Raw genomic sequence first — 20481 nt, 5'->3', positions numbered from 1 at the left:
ATCAAAAGCAATTTTTTTGCAGTAATAAGAGAGTAGGAAATGAACCGCTGTTGGGCTGAAGTAAATTTTCTAAATAACTCTGATGTGCCAAGAATGATCAACAATGGTTCAGGTAACAGTGTAGTCTTAAAAATTCTTGACAATACTTTAAATACATCAGACCAGTAGTTTGTGACCTTCGGGCAAGAAAGAAAAGCATGGAAAAGTGTTGCATTAGGGGATTGACATTTATCACAGTTGGATAAAGCGTTTGGGAATCTGTCAACATTTTTGTACAAGTCCTTATTTTAATGATTATGACATGAGAATCTGATTTTACCTCAGCGCTGTGCTTTCATTTTCTCCGTCTCACTCGCAGTTTTATGTTAGTTTTACATTTTCCTTTTTTAATTTTTTTTTTATTTAAAATTGTAGTAAACTTTCTTTACCCAACACTGCCAAATCAACTTTACTTATTGTTCAGAATTATAAGTTTTAGATGTTGATTCGTTTTGTTTATCGCCACTACGTTTTTTGTCGTATCATTAAATTAAATCATTAATGTACATTTCTGTGGGGAATTTGGGACACAGGTGTCAATACAGACAGTGCTACATTCAAGCAATGTTGTTTTTTAAGACTGAGTAAAATTCAACGTGTTGTATGGATTTCGTAATTTCGTGTGTCAGTTCATCTCTCCCTATAAAAACTAATATTTCTTTATAATAATAATAATCCTCCCTGTTATTAAGAGAAAAGCTTGTATCTGTCTAATTGATGTCTTTTACCTGCACTGCTGTGATCTATTTGACTTTTAATGAAGTATTCATGTTTTAAGAAGTTAATTATTTATTTTTTAAGTGTTAAAAATATTTAAAAGAGTGTTTCCACACACAGGTCTGAGATAACAAAGGAAAAGAAAACGAGCTCTCCATGTGAAAGTAGTGTGTTTAAGGAGAAAGAGTCTTTAGCTGATCCTCAGAGAGCAGCATCTCCAGTGTTCAGCTGTGTGTCTATGAGGAGCAACAACTCAATGCATCAACCTCCCAATCTCAGTGATGGAGTTGCTGTGAGATCTGTGTGAGTATCATGAAATTGGAAACTTTTTTTTATTAATTTGAGCTCATGGTCATCTGTGTTTCTTTAGCACTTCACTCTTGACTTTCTTCAGCTGCAGTAGTGTTTTACAATGAGAACTTGTGTGTTGTTACAGACGTAGACTGAAACTGACAGCTGTTGACCATCAGAGAGCAGCATCTCCAGTGTTCAGCTGTGTGTCTATGAAGAGCAACCACTCAATGTCTCTACCTCCTGCATTCAGTGATGGATCTGCTGTGAGATCTGAGTCTGGGTGAGTATCATTCACTGTGTGCTGTGGGTGGGAAATATTGTGGTAAATCATTAACAGACGTGACTTTCTCTGAAATGTGGACGTTAGTAAATGACCTATTATCTATCATAACTAGACAACTGATGTGATTTACAGGTCTGAGGTCAGTGCTGTGTCAAGTCACTGTTTAAAATAGTTTGAAAATATGCTTAGAGAATGAATAAAAAACATATGTACATTTAAGAATTCTCTAGAGCAATGATATCATTGTAAAGTGGGTTTATAACGAACTCCTCCATTCAGCCGTATTGATCAAACACACTAAGCATTAAAAATGATTAAAGATAGTGAAAATGAAACTTCAGTTATTTAGTGCCTCAAATTGTGTCAGAGCAGTGTGAGTTTTATTGTTAAGCCTGTTTCACACCGCAAGCGTCAGCAGCGCGTGAGCAGTGCGTGTTTTTTGGCGTCCATGTTAACAGATTAGAGCTTTCATACCGCACGCTGCAGCAGCGCATCAGTGCGAGGCGTGAGCGTCGATGAAGCAGCAGTGCTGCGATAGTTTCAGCGCTGGGTCTATTTTTGCCGTGCTGCTCACGCTCAATTAAAGTGACAGTGCATTGATAATGACCAAAACACATTGAATGACAGTAAAAAGTAGCAATTTTACCCAATAAATGCGGTAATAATATCCACTGATTTATATATATATATATAGTCAATCAAATTAACTTAAACGATTAAAAACTGCAACAAACATTTATTTAGGCCCGAAATATTTATTTACGGGAGTTGTAGTCCATAGCGAAGTGTATTGTGGGTAGTGTAGTTCCACACGCATGCTGGATGATGTGAGCTCGCCGTGTGCTGTGCAGCTGAAGCAGAGGAAGAAAGCTTTATTCGCCTTTGTTTTATGTTCACTCAAGTTATTCCACCCGGGAACTGTTTGCACTGTGAACCGGACAACACGAAAATAAATAAAAGAAGGGCATGCATTGATTACTTTTGTCCGTCTAATCCTTTGCGCGAGCTGTTACCCTGCCGCTGGACATTACTGAAGCGGAGAAAGTAACACTAGTTTGATCATGTGTAAATATCATTATAACTATATTGTTTAAATATTATTATAACTAGGCCTACAACACCCTGACAATCAAAAACCATATGGCATGATATCACAGGCGATTGTGTATGATCTATGTCATTTGTAAAATAAAGACTTGCAGGTAGGGGTGGGCGGTACACCGGTGTCATAGTCATCACCGGTGTGACATTGCGCCACGACATGGATTTTCTAATACCGTCAATACCGTGATAAATCAATTATGCGCCTTGAACGGCTGCATTTACATCAATAATAGCTAATTCTAAATAATCAGGCATTCAATTTTCTTCAAACGTTCAGTTGTGGTCTGAATACCTGTCCTTATACTACAGGGCTCGAAATTGCAACCATTTTGGTCGCATGAGCGCCCGAAATTTAATCTATGCGCCCTCATAATATGTTTGGGAGCATTTGTGTGTCTGAATTAGGGCTGTGACAGTAATGGAAGAAATCATGCGGTATGTCGGTTAACCGCGCAGATATATAAAAATAAGCATTTTTAACGCACCGCTGTAATTTCTATATCCCAGTCCCTTTATCAACATGTTTAATACAAGTCATTATTTTAAAGATTATGACTTGAGAATATGATTTTACCTCAGCGCTGCACTTTTCTCCTTCTCCCTCGCGCTGAGCAGGTGACGGAGTGTTGTGAAGTAGTTAAACTCTCCTCAGTTTAATTTACAGTGTCAAACTGGCACAGGAATATCAGTATATTAATATAGGCTTTGCTAAAATGCTGGTCAAATGTGGGTCTTTTTTTACAGAAGCTATTAACAGACGCGCATGCTGCGACCGGTGATGAGTCAACAATCGCATATATTTTGACTTATTTAAAGTAGGCTATAGCATATAATAATTTTGTGTAAAGACATTTATAAAAAAATGTAGCTAAAATATCACAGGAGTTTGTGTAGCAATTACAGTGGAGTATTAATTAAATCCTTTTTTCCCGTGGAGCGAAACAAACACTGCAGTTGTGTAGCAGATGGAGACGCACAAAAATATACAATTCAGATATTTTCGTTGGCAGAAAAATATTCTTTGAACGAATTTTGTTTTGTACAATTTGTATTTTAGTTTTTGTCGGTCAGTTATTTACTTGCAGGTTAAAGAAACAGCATAGGAGGAGGTTGCAGATGAAAAGTTTTTTTAGGTGTATTTGTATATATAGACAGATATGTAACTAGATAAAATAGACAGAGATAGATTGATCTCTGCAGCAGCTGCCGAAGAGCTGCGCGCTGCAGACGCAGCTGGTGTGAAAGGCAAACGCCCGCGTGATGCTTCTGCTCTCCATACGCGCTGCGCACGCTCTGCTCACGCACTGCTTTCGCTTGCGGTGTGAAACAGGCGTTATGCTGAACATAAAACACACTTGGCTGATCCGTTCACAAGCTTTTTTTCACTCACTTTATTGTAGAAAATGACTGACCGAGCTATTAGCTTCTTAATTTGAGCTTTTTTCATTTCATCATAAAGAAACGTGTCCTTTTAAAGAAACTGATTCAAAAATCCTCTTTCTCCCTGCAACTGTACTGCTAAAAAAGTAATTACTACTATAAATAATGTGTTAATCACAGTTAAAATATAGAAGCAGACAGATCATCTTTAGGGAACCAGTCTGAAATATTTCTGTCTTTTTCTCAGTATCGTCAGCAGAAGCAGAAAGAGAGCAGCGTCTCCACTGTCCAGCTGTGTGTCCATGAAAAGACCTATGAATAATCCACCCCTGCTCACTAATGACCTGTTGACCTTTGACCCTGTGTGAGTGTGACAAAATTAATGATTTGTAATCTATTCATTTTCTTTTCAGCTTAGTCCCTTTATTAATCAGGGGTCACCACAGCAGAATGAACCGCCAACTTATCCAGCATATGATTTATGCAGCGAATGTCCTTCCAGCTGCAACTCATCACTGGGAAACACTACGGACAAATTAGCTTACCCAATTCACCTATATCGCATGTCTTCGGACTTTATGGGGGAAAACGGTGAGAAAATGCAAACTCCACACAGAAACGCCAACTGACCCAGCCGAGGCTCGAACCAGCGACCTTTTTGCAAACATGCTACCCACTGCGCCACCGTGCAGCCATTTGTTATCTAATTTTATGTAATTAAATGTAATTTTAATGTTCAAACTTATAAAAGTTCCCAGTGGAGCGCTGGGTAAATGATAAATAAAACTTACTGAAGCACTGCATGACATGATCGTGTCGGATTACCACGATGCAGATGCGGACAAATCGGTATCAGTTCCGTAAGAGACCATAGCTGGTTATTGCGTACCGACGTAATTTATCTCACATGCACTATGTCACAGTAGAATACTTGTATACTAGAAGTTACAGCAGAAGCCCCTATTGTACTGCTGTGGAAAAAATGAAAGTAAACTCCATTTCTCTCTCTCTCTCTCTCTCTCTCTCTCTCTCTCTCTATGGCCCATTTGACCTGCTGACATATTTGCAGATCCAGATACAAGCGTGTCAGCAGAGTGAGTTTTCTCCACCGTGTCTATCATGGATCAGCTGTGATCGCTGCTGCCGTTTATCAGTGTCACTCATCGGTGAACAGCACCAGAGCGTTAGAGCCAATCACAGCCCTTCTGTTGAGCGCGTGACCAATCATAGGCGTATAACAACTCGCTCGACAATGCTCAGAAAGCAAGTAAGATAATATTTACGTTTGTTTATTTGCTTTAAATGCTCGTGTTGTTCTGTGCATGTACTTGAGCTGTGTTTGATGCATTCAAAATGAGTGTTTTCTTCGAGCAGGTAAAAGGCACAGTTCATATATCTGACTGTTTATATTGAAGGACAACAACGATTACAAATACATATAAATGTATTTAAAATTCTACATTTTAATACAAAGAATTGCTGTGCTGTGAAGTAAAATATCAAACTGTGTATGGAAAGCATCGCCAATGCACCGAGATATCGAATTGAACCAAATCAATGACATGATAATCGTATCCGAACCGAACCGAACCGTGAGACCAGTGTAGATTCACACCTCTAAACAACAAACTTTAGATCCGTCACAAATATATATGTATATGTATGAATGTTGGCGATGCAGTGGCGCAGTAGGTAGTGCTGTTGCCTCACAGCAAGAAGGTTGCTGGTTCGAGCCTCGGCTGGGTCAGTTGGCGTTTCTGTGTGGAGTTTGCATGTTCTCCCTGCATTTGCGTGGGTTTCCTGTGGGTGCTCCGGTTTCCCCCACAGTCCAAAGACATGCGGTACAGGTGAATCGGGTAGGCTAAATTGTCTGTAGTGTAAGAGTATGAATGAGTGTGTATGAATATTTCCCAGACATGGGTTGCAGCTGGAAGGGCATCCGCTGCGTAAAACATGTGCTGGATAAGTTGGCAATTCATTCCAGCTGTGGCGAACCCAGATTAATAAAGGGACTAAGCCAAAAGAAATGTGTGTGTATATATATATGTATGTGTGTATTTATATGTGTGTGTGTGTATTTGTACATGTGTGTGTGTTCAGTAGTGAGAGAGCTGAGCTTCAGACCTGCACATTCTCCTCCAGTCAGAGTCACTTCAGTCTTCATGATGATCTTCAGAGAGTCAAAGAGCAGCACAAAACCATCATGAAGATCAAGTACGAGAGCTTATTTGAGGGAGTGAAACTCCAGCAGAATCAAACCCTCCTGAACAGCATTTACACACAGCTGTACATCATAGAGGGAGAGAGTGAAGGAGTGAATGAAGAACATGAGGTGCTGCAGATGGAGAAGAGATACAAGACTCTCCAAGACACTCCAATCAACTGCAATGACATCTTTAACCCTTCAGCTGAAGCAGGAGATGAGGAGAAGAGCAGAGAGGAGAAAGAGCAGATCAAGACTGTCCTCACTAAAGGCATCGCTGGAATTGGAAAAACCGTCTCTGTGCAGAAGTTCATTCTGGACTGGGCAGAGGGAAAAGCCAATCAGGATGTAGATTTCATCTTTGTGTTTCCATTCAGAGAGCTGAACTTGATTAAAGATCATCAGTACAGTCTTCACACACTTCTGCTGGACTTTCATCCTGAACTTCAGCATCTGGACTCACAGATTTATGAGGAGTGTAAAGTTGTGTTCATCTTTGATGGTCTGGATGAAAGCAGAATCACACTGATGTTTTCAGCCTGTCAGAAAGTTTCTGATGTGACTGAAGCTTCATCAGTGAGTGTGTTGATGTCCAACCTCATGAAAGGAGATCTGCTTCCCTCTGCTCTCATCTGGATCACCAGCAGACCAGCAGCAGCCAATCAGATCCCCTCAAAACACATCAGCCTCGTGACGGAGATTCAGGGCTTCAATGACCCTCAGAAGGAGGAATATTTCAGGAAGAGAATCAGAGATGAAGATCAAGCCAGCAGAATCATCTCCCACATCAGAAGAGCAAGAAGCCTCCACATCATGTGCCACATACCCGTCTTCTGCTGGATCTCAGCCACTGTGCTTCAGAGCATCCTGAAACAAGATCTGAGTGCAGAAATCCCTCAAACTCTGACTGAGATGTACATCCACTTCCTCCTCATTCAGACACACATGAGGAAGCAGAAGTATAAAGAGAGAGATCCAGAGAAACTCCTGCAGTCCAACAGAGACGTGATTGTGAAACTTGCTGAACTGGCTTTCAATCAGCTGATGAAGGGCAATGTGATGTTCTACGAGGAGGACCTGATTGAGAGCGGGATAGACGTCGCTGACGCCTCAGTGTATTCTGGGATCTGCACTGAGATCTTCAGAGAGGAATCTGTGATTCATCAGAGGAAGGTTTACAGCTTTGTTCATCTGAGCTTTCAGGAGTGTTTTGCAGCTCTGTATGTGTTTTACTGCTATTTACACAACAACACTGAGGTGATGAAGATGTTCCTCACAGTAAAACACAGAAAGAGTGAGAAAGTTCCTCTGGATGTGCTTCTGAAAGGAGCGATGAATAAAGCCTTGGAGAGTAAAACTGGACACCTGGATCTGTTCCTGCGATTTCTTCATGGCGTCTCACTGGAGTCCAATCAGAGACTCTTACAGGATCTGCTGAAACACACAGAGAACGACCCAGAGAGCATCAAGAAAATAATCCACAACCTCAGACGAGGACAAAAAGACAACATCAGTCCTGAAAGATGGATGAATCTCTCACACTGCTTGATTGAGATGAAGGATAATTCTGTTGTTGAAAAAATGCAGGAATTTTTAAACTCAAAAAAACATGATAAAAGTCTTTCTCTTGCTCAGTGCTCAACTCTGGCAAACATGATCCTGATGTCAGAGGAGGTGCTGGATGAGTTAGACGTTAAAAAGTACAGAATCTTATCCTCAACAGAGGGGAGAAGGAGACTGCTACCAGCTATGAGGAACTGCAGAACAGCTCTGTGAGTGTAATAATTCAATAATGTTATGATATGAACACATCACACAAGTTTTTTCTGAACCAGGTTCATGGAGCTTCTCCTACACTGCATGTCTCCTTTCTTTTTATGATTCTCTGCTCTCTACTAATGAGCTGATTACCATGAATCAAGTGCCCTATCTTTGATTGAGAAGATGAGCAAAGCTTGTGTTGGGGCGCATTTATCTTCAGTAGAACAATAAAGTCCATTTTTATCTGATGCTCTTTGGGAAGGAGAGTAAAAATGTCTGGTATTGGTAAACTTGAAGTGCTTATTTATGGCTCTTAATAATAAATCTGAGCTCTTACAATATTAACTGACGGTTCTTTCAGACAGTTCACTTCTGGTAACTGGATGAAGTGTGTTTGAGATTAACATACTAGTCAATTGCGTGCATATACATTTAATTGAAATGGTTTTTAACCAATAGTTTTGGTCTGAAAGAAAAAAGAAATATCTTTTCTGTTTAGTCCAAACCCTCCAAACATTTTTTTCTCATTTCAGTGAACTGGTGACATAAGAGCTGCTGTAACCACTAACGTGAGCTTTAATTAAGTAATTGAAATATCTGAGCTGGCTTTAGTTGAACTTTCAGATTGTTCAGTTTTTAAATGGATGGGCCGGTTCATCCAGCTGATTTACAGAGTTCACTGAAATTAATATAGCTCATCAGGCATTATCCAGCAGCATTTGCCTGGTGTTGTGAATAACGTTTTCTTTTGTGCAGTTTATCACTTCATTACACTTGATTAGTTAAAAAAAGCTTGTCTTGATTTTAATGCTGGAAGTGCCACAACCTCCCTCTCTGAAGCTTTTGTTTTGTAGTTCATATGTTAATAATAAATAGTCTATTTTAAAAATCCATTCATCAACCCATTTTCAACCATTTATCTGTGGCTGGGTCGCAGGGAACCCCTGAACTTGCCTCTACCCAAACACTTCCTCCAGCTCCTCATGGGGCATCCAAAGGCATTCCCAGGCAAGCAGAAAGACGCATGTTTTAATCTATGCACTGCTGGTGCAACCGGCCCTAAGTCCTATGAAGCATCGCAACCTATACTGGAAAACACCCACTCAATCTCACACACACACACACTCATACTGTAAACTACAGCCAATTTGTTTTACCCAATTCAACTGTAGCGCAAGTTTTTTACTGTGGGGGAAGCCGGACAGTGCTAGTGACCACTGAGCCGGCGTGCTGCCAGAGCGAACTCATTAAAAAATGTATTACATAATGTTATCAAAATATACAAAAAATCAGCCTGTGTTTATTGAATGGTAGCAAATGCTCATAAAATAAAACTTCTGAGACACTTTGTTTTTCTGCTGGTCTTCCTGCTGTGAAGGCAGTGACAAGAAAAATCAACCGCACAATCATTTAAGATGGAGCGGATCACCCTGAGATCTAAGAATCTATCTGATAGCAACACTTACAGTATGCACACACATATATTACCTAATATAACTTTCTTTTTCAGACTGTCAGGATGTGATCTTACAGATCAGCAATGTGGAATTGTGGCTTCAGCTCTACAATCATCAAACTCCCCACTGAGAGAGCTGGACCTGAGTAACAACAATAAACTGCAGGATTCAGGAGTGAAGCTGATCTGTGCTGGACTGAAGAGTCTAAACTGTCAACTCAACACACTGAAGTATGAAAGGAGAGATGTTTGACTAGTCTGAGTTTTAAAACAACAGCATGTAAGCAAAGAGCATTTACAGATGGTAAAATAAGTATTGAACACGTCATGATTATTCCTGGAAAATATATCTCTAAAGGAGCTGTTAACGTGAAATAGACCAACCAGATTTTGGTAAATATCCAAACCCCAAATGATAATCTGAAATGATGTGTAATAACAATGATACAACACAAGGAGAAATTACTGAACTACAGAAATATATTTAAAACTTTGTACAAAAGGGTTTTTTTTTGGTAATGGCCACTTCAAGAAGCCTCTTATATTGAGTCTGATGCTTTGCTCAGGTGGGATTTGATTTATTATTGTTTTATCAGTTTTTAAAAGTCTCCAAATGTTCACTTTATATTGGTGTGGCTATAAACTGATGTTTAGTTATTGTTTGTGTTGGATTCAAGTCAGGCTGAGCCATTCTAGCAGCTTTACTTTATATTTCTGAAATCAACTGAGAGTTTCCTTTTTGTGTTTGGATCATTTTCTTACTGAAATGTCCACCCTGGTTACATCTTCATCCTCCTGGTAATGTAGGTGTTAAGACTAAAGCAGCTAATATTCATTTACACTGACGAGTGGCAGGATTGCTCTCTAAAAACAGAGATTCCAGCTGCTGTCTGGGCTCTCCATGCCTTTTTACACCTCCTTTTTTCATGTATTCAACATTTTTTCGTCTTTAACATTTCATTTTATTACACATAATATAATTTATATCTTAGTCTTGCTTTTTAAATATGGGTTACTTTGGCTTTTACCAACTTCTGGGGAAAATTTCAAATCAACAGCAACTTTAGAAACGGTTTTGAGTAAAATGGTGACATGTTCAATGCTTTTTTACCTGCTGTATGTTGAGCTCCACCAAGCAGGGCTATACAGTAGAATAATTTCAGGAGGTGTCATGATAGCTTTATAACCTTATATACCTTTCTATTGGTCTTATTTTATGCTTGTTTAAATTTTAAGGGCACGTTAGTCTGAACTAGCAAGTTTGGGTATTTTGGTGAATAATTTGATGCGATCCACTATTGGCTACAATTACAAACTGATGAAGAAATGTACATGAGGCATGCTCTTTAATTGGCTGGTTGAAGACTATTCTTGCTGCTGTTTTCTGGATCAATTGCAGAGGCTTGATATTACTGACTGAGAGGCCTGCCAAGAGAACTTTGCTATAGTCCAGCCTGGAGAGAGTAGTAAGCTTGAACTAGATGTTGAACTAGATGTTTTACTCTGATAAAACGGGTCTAATTTTCTTAATGTTGCATAAGGCAGATTTGAGTAAGGTCTGTCTGTGCACTGCAAGACAGGGGTATAACATGAAGGGGCGTAACTTGTAGTATGTTAGTGGCATAACTTGAAGTTATGGAGACCCACGTGTCAAAACTATGTTGTCGGCAAGATGGTACATCAGTTATTAACATCTACACCTACTCCACACCTAAACTCAACCATCACCGTTTTTAAAGGGCACATAGTTTACCTCTTTTTTATGATTTAATATTAATATTATGGTTCTTCTGAGTGTGCCAGTTTAGGTTCAGTTTAAAACACAATTCAGATTTTTTTATTATAATGTGTTAAAAAGTGTCATGTTAGGGTTTAGGTGTCATGTCATGTCCACAGTTCGCTGATTTAGGGGTGTGTTGCTTCACATGTAGATTAGTTTTGGCTTCCCGCCAATGTAACTAAGGGCCAGGGCCATGAGCTCACCCTCTCTGCATTTGCAACAGAGTCTAACAGGAAGACAGAAGGAGCAGGAGTGAGAGGTTCAGCAATCAGTCGTACATGTACGACTCGGACACAGACCAAGCAGAGAGTACAAAATCATTTGTGTCTTTGTACAGTTTTACAGCCAACTGTGTGCTAGTTTCAAGTGCCGAGCTTGTACACAGAAACTAATAACCACACACACTGAATTAACTTTGACTGAGGCACCGGATGCGCCGCTCGAAGCCACGACACGGCACACCAGACACTCTCTGTGACGCACCAGAAGCATGAAGTGTCCCGAATCGTCGCGCCACGCATTTTTGAATTCTAAACATAGGTTTCTGCAGCGGTCCGCGGCGCCCAGCCGTCGACTTGAGTGTACCCTGTCAATCAATATTGGTGGGCGGGGGGACCGCTCTCCTACTTAAAGTTGCGGTCGGTTTGAAAACCGCTCCAATTGGTCCACCGTTTTTTATGTTGTTAAATTGAAAAAAAAGCACTGGGTGTGTTTATATCACCCCAATATGACAGTCTATACACCATACATGCACATATGTCTGTCCAAACAGCTTGAAAAGTAGATTTTTTACCATAGGTGACCTTTAACATCTAAGTATTTCCTCCATCTTGTCAACCACATCACGTTGTGACATCTCGCATGGTTCAATGGGATCTCAATAACTGCAAGTTACGCCACTAACCTACTACAAGTTACGCCCCTTCATGTTATGCCTCTGTCTTGCAGTCCACATACAGATACACTTGGATTTGCAAGACTAAGCTGTTGTGTTAGTAATGTGAGTGAGCACAGGTTTAACTGAAGTAGACGTTGCCTGAGGGAGTCGAGTGGGAAAATGATCAAGCAGATATTGGGATGATTAGAACAGATAATGCAAAACCAAAGGAGATTTGAGCAAATTTGATATGTTTTTTTATAGCTTTTATGTGTTTTATAGCTTTTATGAATGTAAAGATTGAAGAACTTGTTGGGTAAATAAGGCTGTCGCTCTGCCTTACACTTCTGTCCATGCTCAAACAAAGACAGGTTTGGGTGGAGTGGAATTCAATTATTAGTGAACTTTAGTTTCTAGTGAGCTAAACATTTAATGTTTGTATAGCTGTTAACGCACAAGCTTGATCTCTTCTGAAACATTAGCATTATTACATATTATTTATTTAATAATAACAGTAGATTAATATGAAAGAGTTGTTGTTGGAAATGGCATTGACATGAGACCAGCATCTTAGATTTTTGTGAAATTTTACACTTCACTATGGCCATTTTAAATCAACAGCAAAATTATGACCAACTAGGAAATGCTTCAAGTAGGAAAAAAGAAAATGTCAAATGAGGTGTGTCGTTTATTTAGTTTAACATTGCCAACACAAAAAACAAACATGAAACAATGTAAATATTGCATTGTTAGTAGCTACACAGTGTAAAAGACATTTTCTCATGACCCCCGTTTAGATTGGCAGAATGTAATCTCACTGATAAGTGCTGTAAAGCTGTGTCTTCAGCTCTACAATTATCAAACTCCCCCCTGAAAGAGCTGGACCTGAGTAACAATAAGCTGCAGGATTCAGGAGTGAAGCTGATCTGTGCTGGACTGAAGAGTCAACTCAACATACTGAGGTTTGTGCTTGATATTGATTTCTATATCTAAAACACCTCTAAATCATCATAACTAGCATGATTTATTGTTTTAAAAGATGTGTTTTAATCTGGTAAGGACATCAGCACCCCAGAATGTCTTTTAACCAGAGTCCTCTGTGTTTTCAGATTGGCAGGCTGTAATCTCACTGTTCAGTGCTGTGAAGTTCTGTCTTCAGCTCTACAATTATTAAATACTTCCCTGAGAGAGCTGGACCTGAGTAACAATGAGCTGCAGGATTCAGGAGTGAAGCTGATCTGTGCTGGACTGAAGAGTCAACTCAACATACTGAGGTTTATGCTTAATATTGATTTATATATCTAAAACACCTCTAAATTATTATAACTAGCATGATTTATTGTGTTAAAAGATGTGTTTTAATCTAGTAAAGGCGTCAGCATAGAGATCTGCACAGGACAATTTTTAATCCCGCCAGATTTTAATCCGACCCGGCCCGTTTTTTTACCCACCGCGACTGTTCCCCTTTGGGGGGGGGGTTGATATGTTCGCGAACAGAGAAGCAAATTCTAAACCACCCAGCTACATGATACAGAGTCCAGACAGCCTATAACAAGCTGTCTGTATACACACACATAAACACACAGCACCAAGCAAGTGACACACAGCATCACGCTGTCTCTCATTCATACACACACACACACACACACACACACACACATAGACAGCACCAAGCTAGCGACGCACAGCATCATGCTCTCTCTCTCATTCACACACATACACATACACACACGTAGAAAGCAACAAACAAGTGACACCCAGCATCCCGCTCTTTCATTTAAACACCTACATACATGCGCTTGCTCGCTCAGGAGTCGGGAGCGATATTGTTAGACCACCTGCTTCCGTCAAATTACAGAAATTGATTCCTGCGCCGCAAGAAATCTGGTTGGGTGCAGACCTCTACATCAGCACACCAGTATGTCTTATAACCAGAGTCCCTGTGTTTTCAGATTGTCAGGCTGTAATCTCACTGATCAGTGCTGTGAAGTTCTGTCTTCAGCTCTACAATCCTCAAACTCCCCCCTGAGAGAGCTGGACCTGAGTAACAATGAGCTGCAGGATTCAGGAGTGAAGCTGATCTGTGCTGGACTGAAGAGTCAACTCGCCATACTGAGGTTTGTGCTTCATATTGATTTCTATATCTAAAACACCTCTAAATCATCATAACTAGTATGATTTATTGTGTTAAAGATGTGTTTTAATCTAGTAAAGGCGTCAGTACCCCAGAATGTCTTTTAACCAGAGTCCTTGTGTTTTCAGATTGTCAGGCTGTAATCTCACTGATCAGTGCTGTGAAGTTCTGTCTTCTGCTCTACAATCATCAAACTCCCCCCTGAGAGAGCTGGACCTGAGTAACAATGAGCTGCAGGATTCAGGAGTGAAGCTGATCTGTGCTGGACTGAAGAGTCTAAACTGTCAACTCAACACACTGAGGTACTTAAACCCCCCAGGGTTCAGCCATAAAATCAATAAAAGGAGCTTAACATACTGTCATTTTTATTATACTGATTAGACATGTGAAAACTGAAAAACGTCTATTTTTAAATATATATTCACAATTACAACAAAACAATATGTAGAATTAGTAAAAGACAGGCAGTGCTTTCTCTTCCTGTGTCTTCTGACAGCTATAATTAAAACAACATGTTGCTCTGTTAGCTAATATACAGCTCTACAGTCCAGTCTGACATTATTCATAGTTAGTTAATAGAGCAACGTGTTGTTTTAATTATTGAATGCACTGTAAATAATTATTGTCCAATCAGTTATCATAAGTGTGTGTACCTGCTCACTTTTAGTTTTAGCTGCTGTTTTTTGGTGCGTTTGGGCTGGAAACATTCAAGTGTATTTGGCATCACTGGCCATCATTTTCTGCTGTGCTGTGTGTTTGAGGTTCTTCTCAGATTCTGTGGTGAAATTTGTATTTGCAGACTTCAGAAACCTGTTTTTAGTGTTAAATGAACCACGGTCCATTAGTCATCCTGATTCATTTAAGGCAAGTAACATCAAGTATGGGGGTGGCATGGTGGTTCAGTAAGAAGGTTGCTGGTTCGAGTCCCAGTGAGTCAAGCACAGCCTAAAGACATGCAGTATAAGTGAATTGAATTACCAAAATTGGTTGTGTGTGTGTGTGTGTGTGTGTGTGTGTGTGTGTGTGTGTGTGTGTGTGTGTGTGTGTGTGAGAGTGAACATGAGTTATGGCAACTTCAATATTTAAGTTCACTAAACTTAATGACCAATACACTTGAATTATAAAGTCATCATCATTCTTAATTACACCAACTGATCTATTTATGTTAGCTAAGCTTGGGGCGAACTCACACTATGTACGGTTGCCTTGAACTCCCGTCTCCCCCGACGGCCTGCACTCATATTGCATTCGGGCCTGAGCACGCTTACGTCATCGATGATGCGCTGTTCAGTAAGCGCTCTCGCTCAGCACAGTGGAGATTTCTTTAGTTATATTGTTTTAGTGGTTTAGGATTCACAGAACAGATCAGCCACTTTTGACGCTCATAAACAATCATAAAGTCCTCGTGCTGCAGGAGTTAGGAGGTTTGCTGAAGGCGCAGCTGTGGTGCAGTGAGGGGTTTTTGTCTTTTATAGTCTACTACAGTTTGTGTTCATTGAACAGTCAGAACGATTAATAAATCCATATGAAACAATCCCTTAACAGTCACGTCTCGTCTTCAGTTTCGGGTACCGTGCCTGAGTCCGAGTGAACCACGCTTTGGCACACTGTCGTATTCTGACTCCTTATCAATTAGAAATGATCAGACGGGAGGTTTTGAATATCAGAAAATAAACTTTATTCTCCATAATAAAGCCGAGAAAGAGCAGAGAAGGAGAAAGAGAGAAGTCTGCTCTGCTCTTTCTCTGCTTTATTATGGAGAATAAAGTTTATTTTCTGATAATCAAAACCTCCCGTCTGATCATTTCTAATTGATAAGAAGTCAGAATACAACACACCTCTTACAACCGGGACAGGACCGGCCAACTATACCGTTCCTGAGCCCAACTCAGAGCACTCACACTTCTCAAACGATCCAGGAAATGGGCCTGAGCACGGTTCAGATGGTATAGTGTGAGTACGCCCTTGGACCACACCCATTACACTTGTATTGTCAAGTTCTGTCAACTTTAACCTGAGTAAAGAAAACTTCACTATTTAAGTTTTGTCCCCTCAGTCCAAAGAGATGCGGCACAGGTGAATTGGGTAAGCTAAATTTTCTGTAGTGTATGTGTGCGATTGTGTGTGTGTGTGTATGGATGTTTCCCAGTGATGGGTTGCAGCTGGAAGGGCATCTGCTGCGTTAAACATGCTGGATAAGTTGGCGGTTCATTCCGCTGTGGTGAATGTGTGTAGAATTCTAAACAATATCTCATCAGCAGAAGCCAGAAGCTTCAACACTCACAGAGTTTGTAGGCCGCTCCGCTTACAGTCTCAAATCCACAACAATTATAATCCCACATACGTCACTAACTGTGTCCGAAAAGAAGATGAATGATTTTCCTCATGTGTGTGCAGAGTTCTGAACAAATTCTCCAATCATTACTTCTGCTTCAAGCAGACAAAGATCAGACATAAGAGGAGGATGGTCTGTGGTCAGGATGATCAGAAATGAAATTCAGCTCCTCTTCATGTTTCCACCAATGAAGAGCTCAAACACACACACACACACACACACACACACACACACATGAAGGATGTCTTACTCTCCAGCAGGCATCTTATCAGAATAGTAATGAACATCTCTCCACTGGCAGATAATGAAGCACAGAAGTTTTCTTTCAGACAACAGAATATTAAAATCCTTTATTCTTTAACACACAGTGATATTCACATCTAGTGACCGCTGTTCAGGCAGCATCAAATGTCCAGTTCCACATGAGACGTCTCTGTGACCTCTTGGACTGGCCAGAAGATCCTGAGGAGACGAATAATGTGGCACAGAAAAACTTCAGTTTTCCTCTGAAGAGGGACGACACTCATCAGCTCATCATATAATCCAGACCCTTAAACATTCAACTTTATTAATAATCATAAAGACATGAGAAAGGACACGTGTTACTCCATCCTGGAGCAGACATCCATCAGAAAATCCACTCCTTCACACACTAACATGAGCTCTTGCTGTTGTTGTAGATTATCTTACTGTTTGGTCACAGAGGAAGGTTGTGCGGCTCTGGCTTCAGCTCTGAGCTCAAACCCGTCACACCTGAGAGAGCTGGATCTGAGCTACAATCACCCAGGAGAAGCAGGACTCAAACTGCTCTCTGACAAACTCCAACACCTCCACAAACTCAAGTAAGTACTTTTATTGCAGGAAGAGTAGATAAACAGCTCACTGGAGGCCTTTTCCAGACTGTAGACTCTTCATCATGACATCTAATCATCCTCATATCATAATAGAGTGGAGGAACTATGACGTCAATTTGTATGCAAAAACCCAGAAGCGAGTTAGCATTTTAGCAGTTCTGGTTCCCTCGTCCCAAAGTCAATGGGTTTTTTCAATGGGATTTCAGTTAAATCACTTAAATAAGGTTCGTGGCCAACAGAAACTCAATATACTTTCACATTTTATTCTACGACATAAAACACATCAGGTACATCACACTCTTGAGTTTTTAAATCGCTTATGCTTCTTTAAAGACGGTTGCTATCAAGTTGCTAAATGGGACTACAGGCGGTGTCGGAGCCATTATACGTCATCGTGCTGAACTGGTCTGGAGCGCAGCTCGCTTGTGTTTAAGGCATTTGGATTTCTCTGTTATTTAAGTATTTTCATGAATAGTATATTATAGTTTGTAGTATTTTTCTAATTGGGAATTCATATTGTGTGTAGATAATGCCTTCACTTGTAAAGACTGTCAAGACAGATTAATTTGTTGATCGTTTATTTTAATTAAAGATATGGGGATACAGCTTACCAGTGCAGCCTGTCTCTTTCCTGCTCTCAGTAATGCAAACGTGTCAATAAATGTGTGAAAATACCTACATGTTAACTCATTTTATCGTGATCAAGTGATATTTCATCTGTTTTTTTCTTCATCTGAACACATTTAACTCTGTCATAACTGCAATATTTACACTCCTCCTTAAAATGTATAGCAGATGTGACTGTATGGGCTGCTTTTCGCTGTACTTCGTGACATAAAAAAATACAGAATGTTGTTCTGTGTCCATGATGGAACTTGCAGGCATTTGATAGACCTCTGCTCCTCGCGCCTCATTTCGACTGTTACAGTAAGCGGGCTGTGTGCACGCGAGCGATACACTTATTTAAATATGTCTTATGATAATACTATGTAGGCACATTTATACATACAGTTTAAAACTTTTACAACCGTAAAACAAAACAGATGTATTTCTATCATATAAACGACCCAAAAGGCACGTAGGTCGTGTGTATTTGCGTATTTATTTGTTTATAATATATAGCGTGGATTATAATATATTAAACAGAGAGATTAACTCTGTCATGGACATTATTTCTATAAATAAGATAGAAAAGTTGTCCGTAGCAGGGTGGTGCTGACGTCACAGGAGAGCGCCCCGAAAGCACAGTAGTTCGTTTGTAGCCTAATGTTAGCTTTTCTGTTCTTGCGTTTGCATTTAAGATCCAAAAGTGCTCAAAGTTGTATTTTCGTGTGAGGATTATCCGGCTGGACAAAACGTGTAAGTGTAATGAACTGTGTTTGAACACAGAGCTTATTATTTGCAATCATCGAAAAGCCTATGGGAAAATCCTATGGGGATTTTATTGAAGGAACCAGTTTTATGCTAGCAGCCGATTAGCCTACAAGGTGACGTCATAGTTCCCCCACTCTGTCGGCTTCATGGCTCTGTCTCCTCTCCACCAATACGTTGCTGTGTGGAGTGTGTGCTCTGGTGCTGAATGGTTGAAATCCTGAACAGACGGGAAATGTTGTAATATTTCTCTGCTGCTGCTTCATGAAGTGTCTCCTTTCACCCTCTGCTTCACCTGCTGATTTCTCTTCATCCTCGATTCTTTAACCGCTTTGGTGAAGGTGTGAAGATGCAAATCATCATAGCACATGCATTATTGTTTCTGTGTGTGTGATATACTGAAAATGCCCTACTTTGGGAAAAAAGTCATTTATATGTCTTTTTTAATCACAATTGATGAAACCTGGCTAGTTGTGTGTTGTGTTTGCTCTGCACAGCTTGTAGGTCTCTGTCTGAATCGTCTTTCATACTGGATACAGAAAGCTTTGCTCTTGATCAGGCGATGATCAAAATAATTATATTTAGCTGCAGCACAGAAATGTGTCGATTAATACTGAATGTTTAGTTGTCATTACGTGAGGTTGTTATAACTGCAGTACTTTATTAATGGCAGCTTTTTCTAAAACGTCCAGATCTCCACTGACTCTCTGAAAACTGAAGCTCAAACTCACCAGCATCACTGTTAGAGCCGCTTGTGTTTGTGTGTTTAATCAGTGCTTCAGTTATCAGGAGCTCAGTGATATCTGTTTGTTTCCTTCTGTTACGGGTTTTCAGACTGATGTCTGAAATTTCTGATGTCTGAAATGTCTGATAATTTATTTAATTTCATCAAATTAAACACGAGTCTAATAAAGAAACTAATTAAAATATGTAAATATTGTTTTTGCAAATGACTAAAATAATTAAAATGATTTAATTAATAATTAATAAAATTGAACTTAAAATCTGATATTTTTATTAAAATAGAAAATAAATATTAAGATTATATAATTATTTTATTTTTAAAAATGAGTAAAATAACGATTATAGAATTATAAAAAAATTATTAAAAAAAATACAAAAAGTTCAAATTAATAAAACAAGTCAATCAATAATTACTAAAAAGGGACTTAAAAATCAAACATTTATATAAAATAAACACATTATAATAATAATCTAATTAATAATATTATTTGTTTTGTTATAATAAAATAATAAAACACATTTATAAGGAATGAAAAATCAACATTTTTTCAGAAAGAACACACAAATATAGAAACAAACAATAATTAAAATCAAACAATTGATCAAATTCATGATTAATAAAAAAGATTTGAACATAAACAGCAGTTTAAGAGACTGATAGCAATAAACACACCAGCAAATGAAGCTAATAAAAATACAGATAATAATGAATAAAACTAGTAAAACACACCAGTAAAAAATGAAAATATGTTTAAAGTACAAAACATAAAAAAAAAACTATTGATTAAAATTGATTAAATAATTGAGACTAAATCTAAAATTTTAATAAATAAAACACCAGTGTGAGGAACTAATATAAAATATTTAAATAATTCTTTAAAATACAGTTGTAGAAAAATAATTGATTAATCAATAATTAATAAAAGGCACTTAAACTAATTATTTTAATTAAAATAAACACTAGAATAGGGAAAAGGGATTAAAATAAAAATGAATAAAATAAACACACTAATAAACAAAGCAAATATAAATTATTAAAATAATATAAAGAACACACTGGAATAAGAAACAAATAAACAGATAAATTAATAAAAATATTACAAAACACAAAAATAATACAATTATAAAATCCATAATTAATAAGAGATT

At 38.9% G+C, this 20481-nt stretch overlaps 1 protein-coding gene across 1 annotated transcript in view; it reads left to right on the top strand.

Moving 5' to 3' along the window:
- Window positions 1–1288: 1288 nt before the first annotated feature.
- LOC130221743 (NACHT, LRR and PYD domains-containing protein 3-like) overlaps window positions 1289–20481 on the top strand; it is a 21036-nt gene continuing 1843 nt past the window's right edge. Inside the window, 9 exon segments of the mRNA XM_056454330.1 lie at window positions 1289–1330; window positions 4065–4181; window positions 5918–7792; window positions 9292–9468; window positions 12692–12856; window positions 13004–13168; window positions 13847–14011; window positions 14157–14330; window positions 17044–17205. Coding sequence (XP_056310305.1) covers window positions 4120–4181; window positions 5918–7792; window positions 9292–9468; window positions 12692–12856; window positions 13004–13168; window positions 13847–14011; window positions 14157–14330; window positions 17044–17205 — 2945 coding nt within the window. The 5' untranslated portion in view covers window positions 1289–1330; window positions 4065–4119.

This window comes from Danio aesculapii, chromosome 3 (assembly GCF_903798145.1).
Source record: "Danio aesculapii chromosome 3, fDanAes4.1, whole genome shotgun sequence".
In the NCBI taxonomy this organism is placed as follows: Eukaryota; Metazoa; Chordata; class Actinopteri; order Cypriniformes; family Danionidae; genus Danio; species Danio aesculapii.
This window is presented reverse-complemented; position numbering and strand designations above follow the sequence as displayed.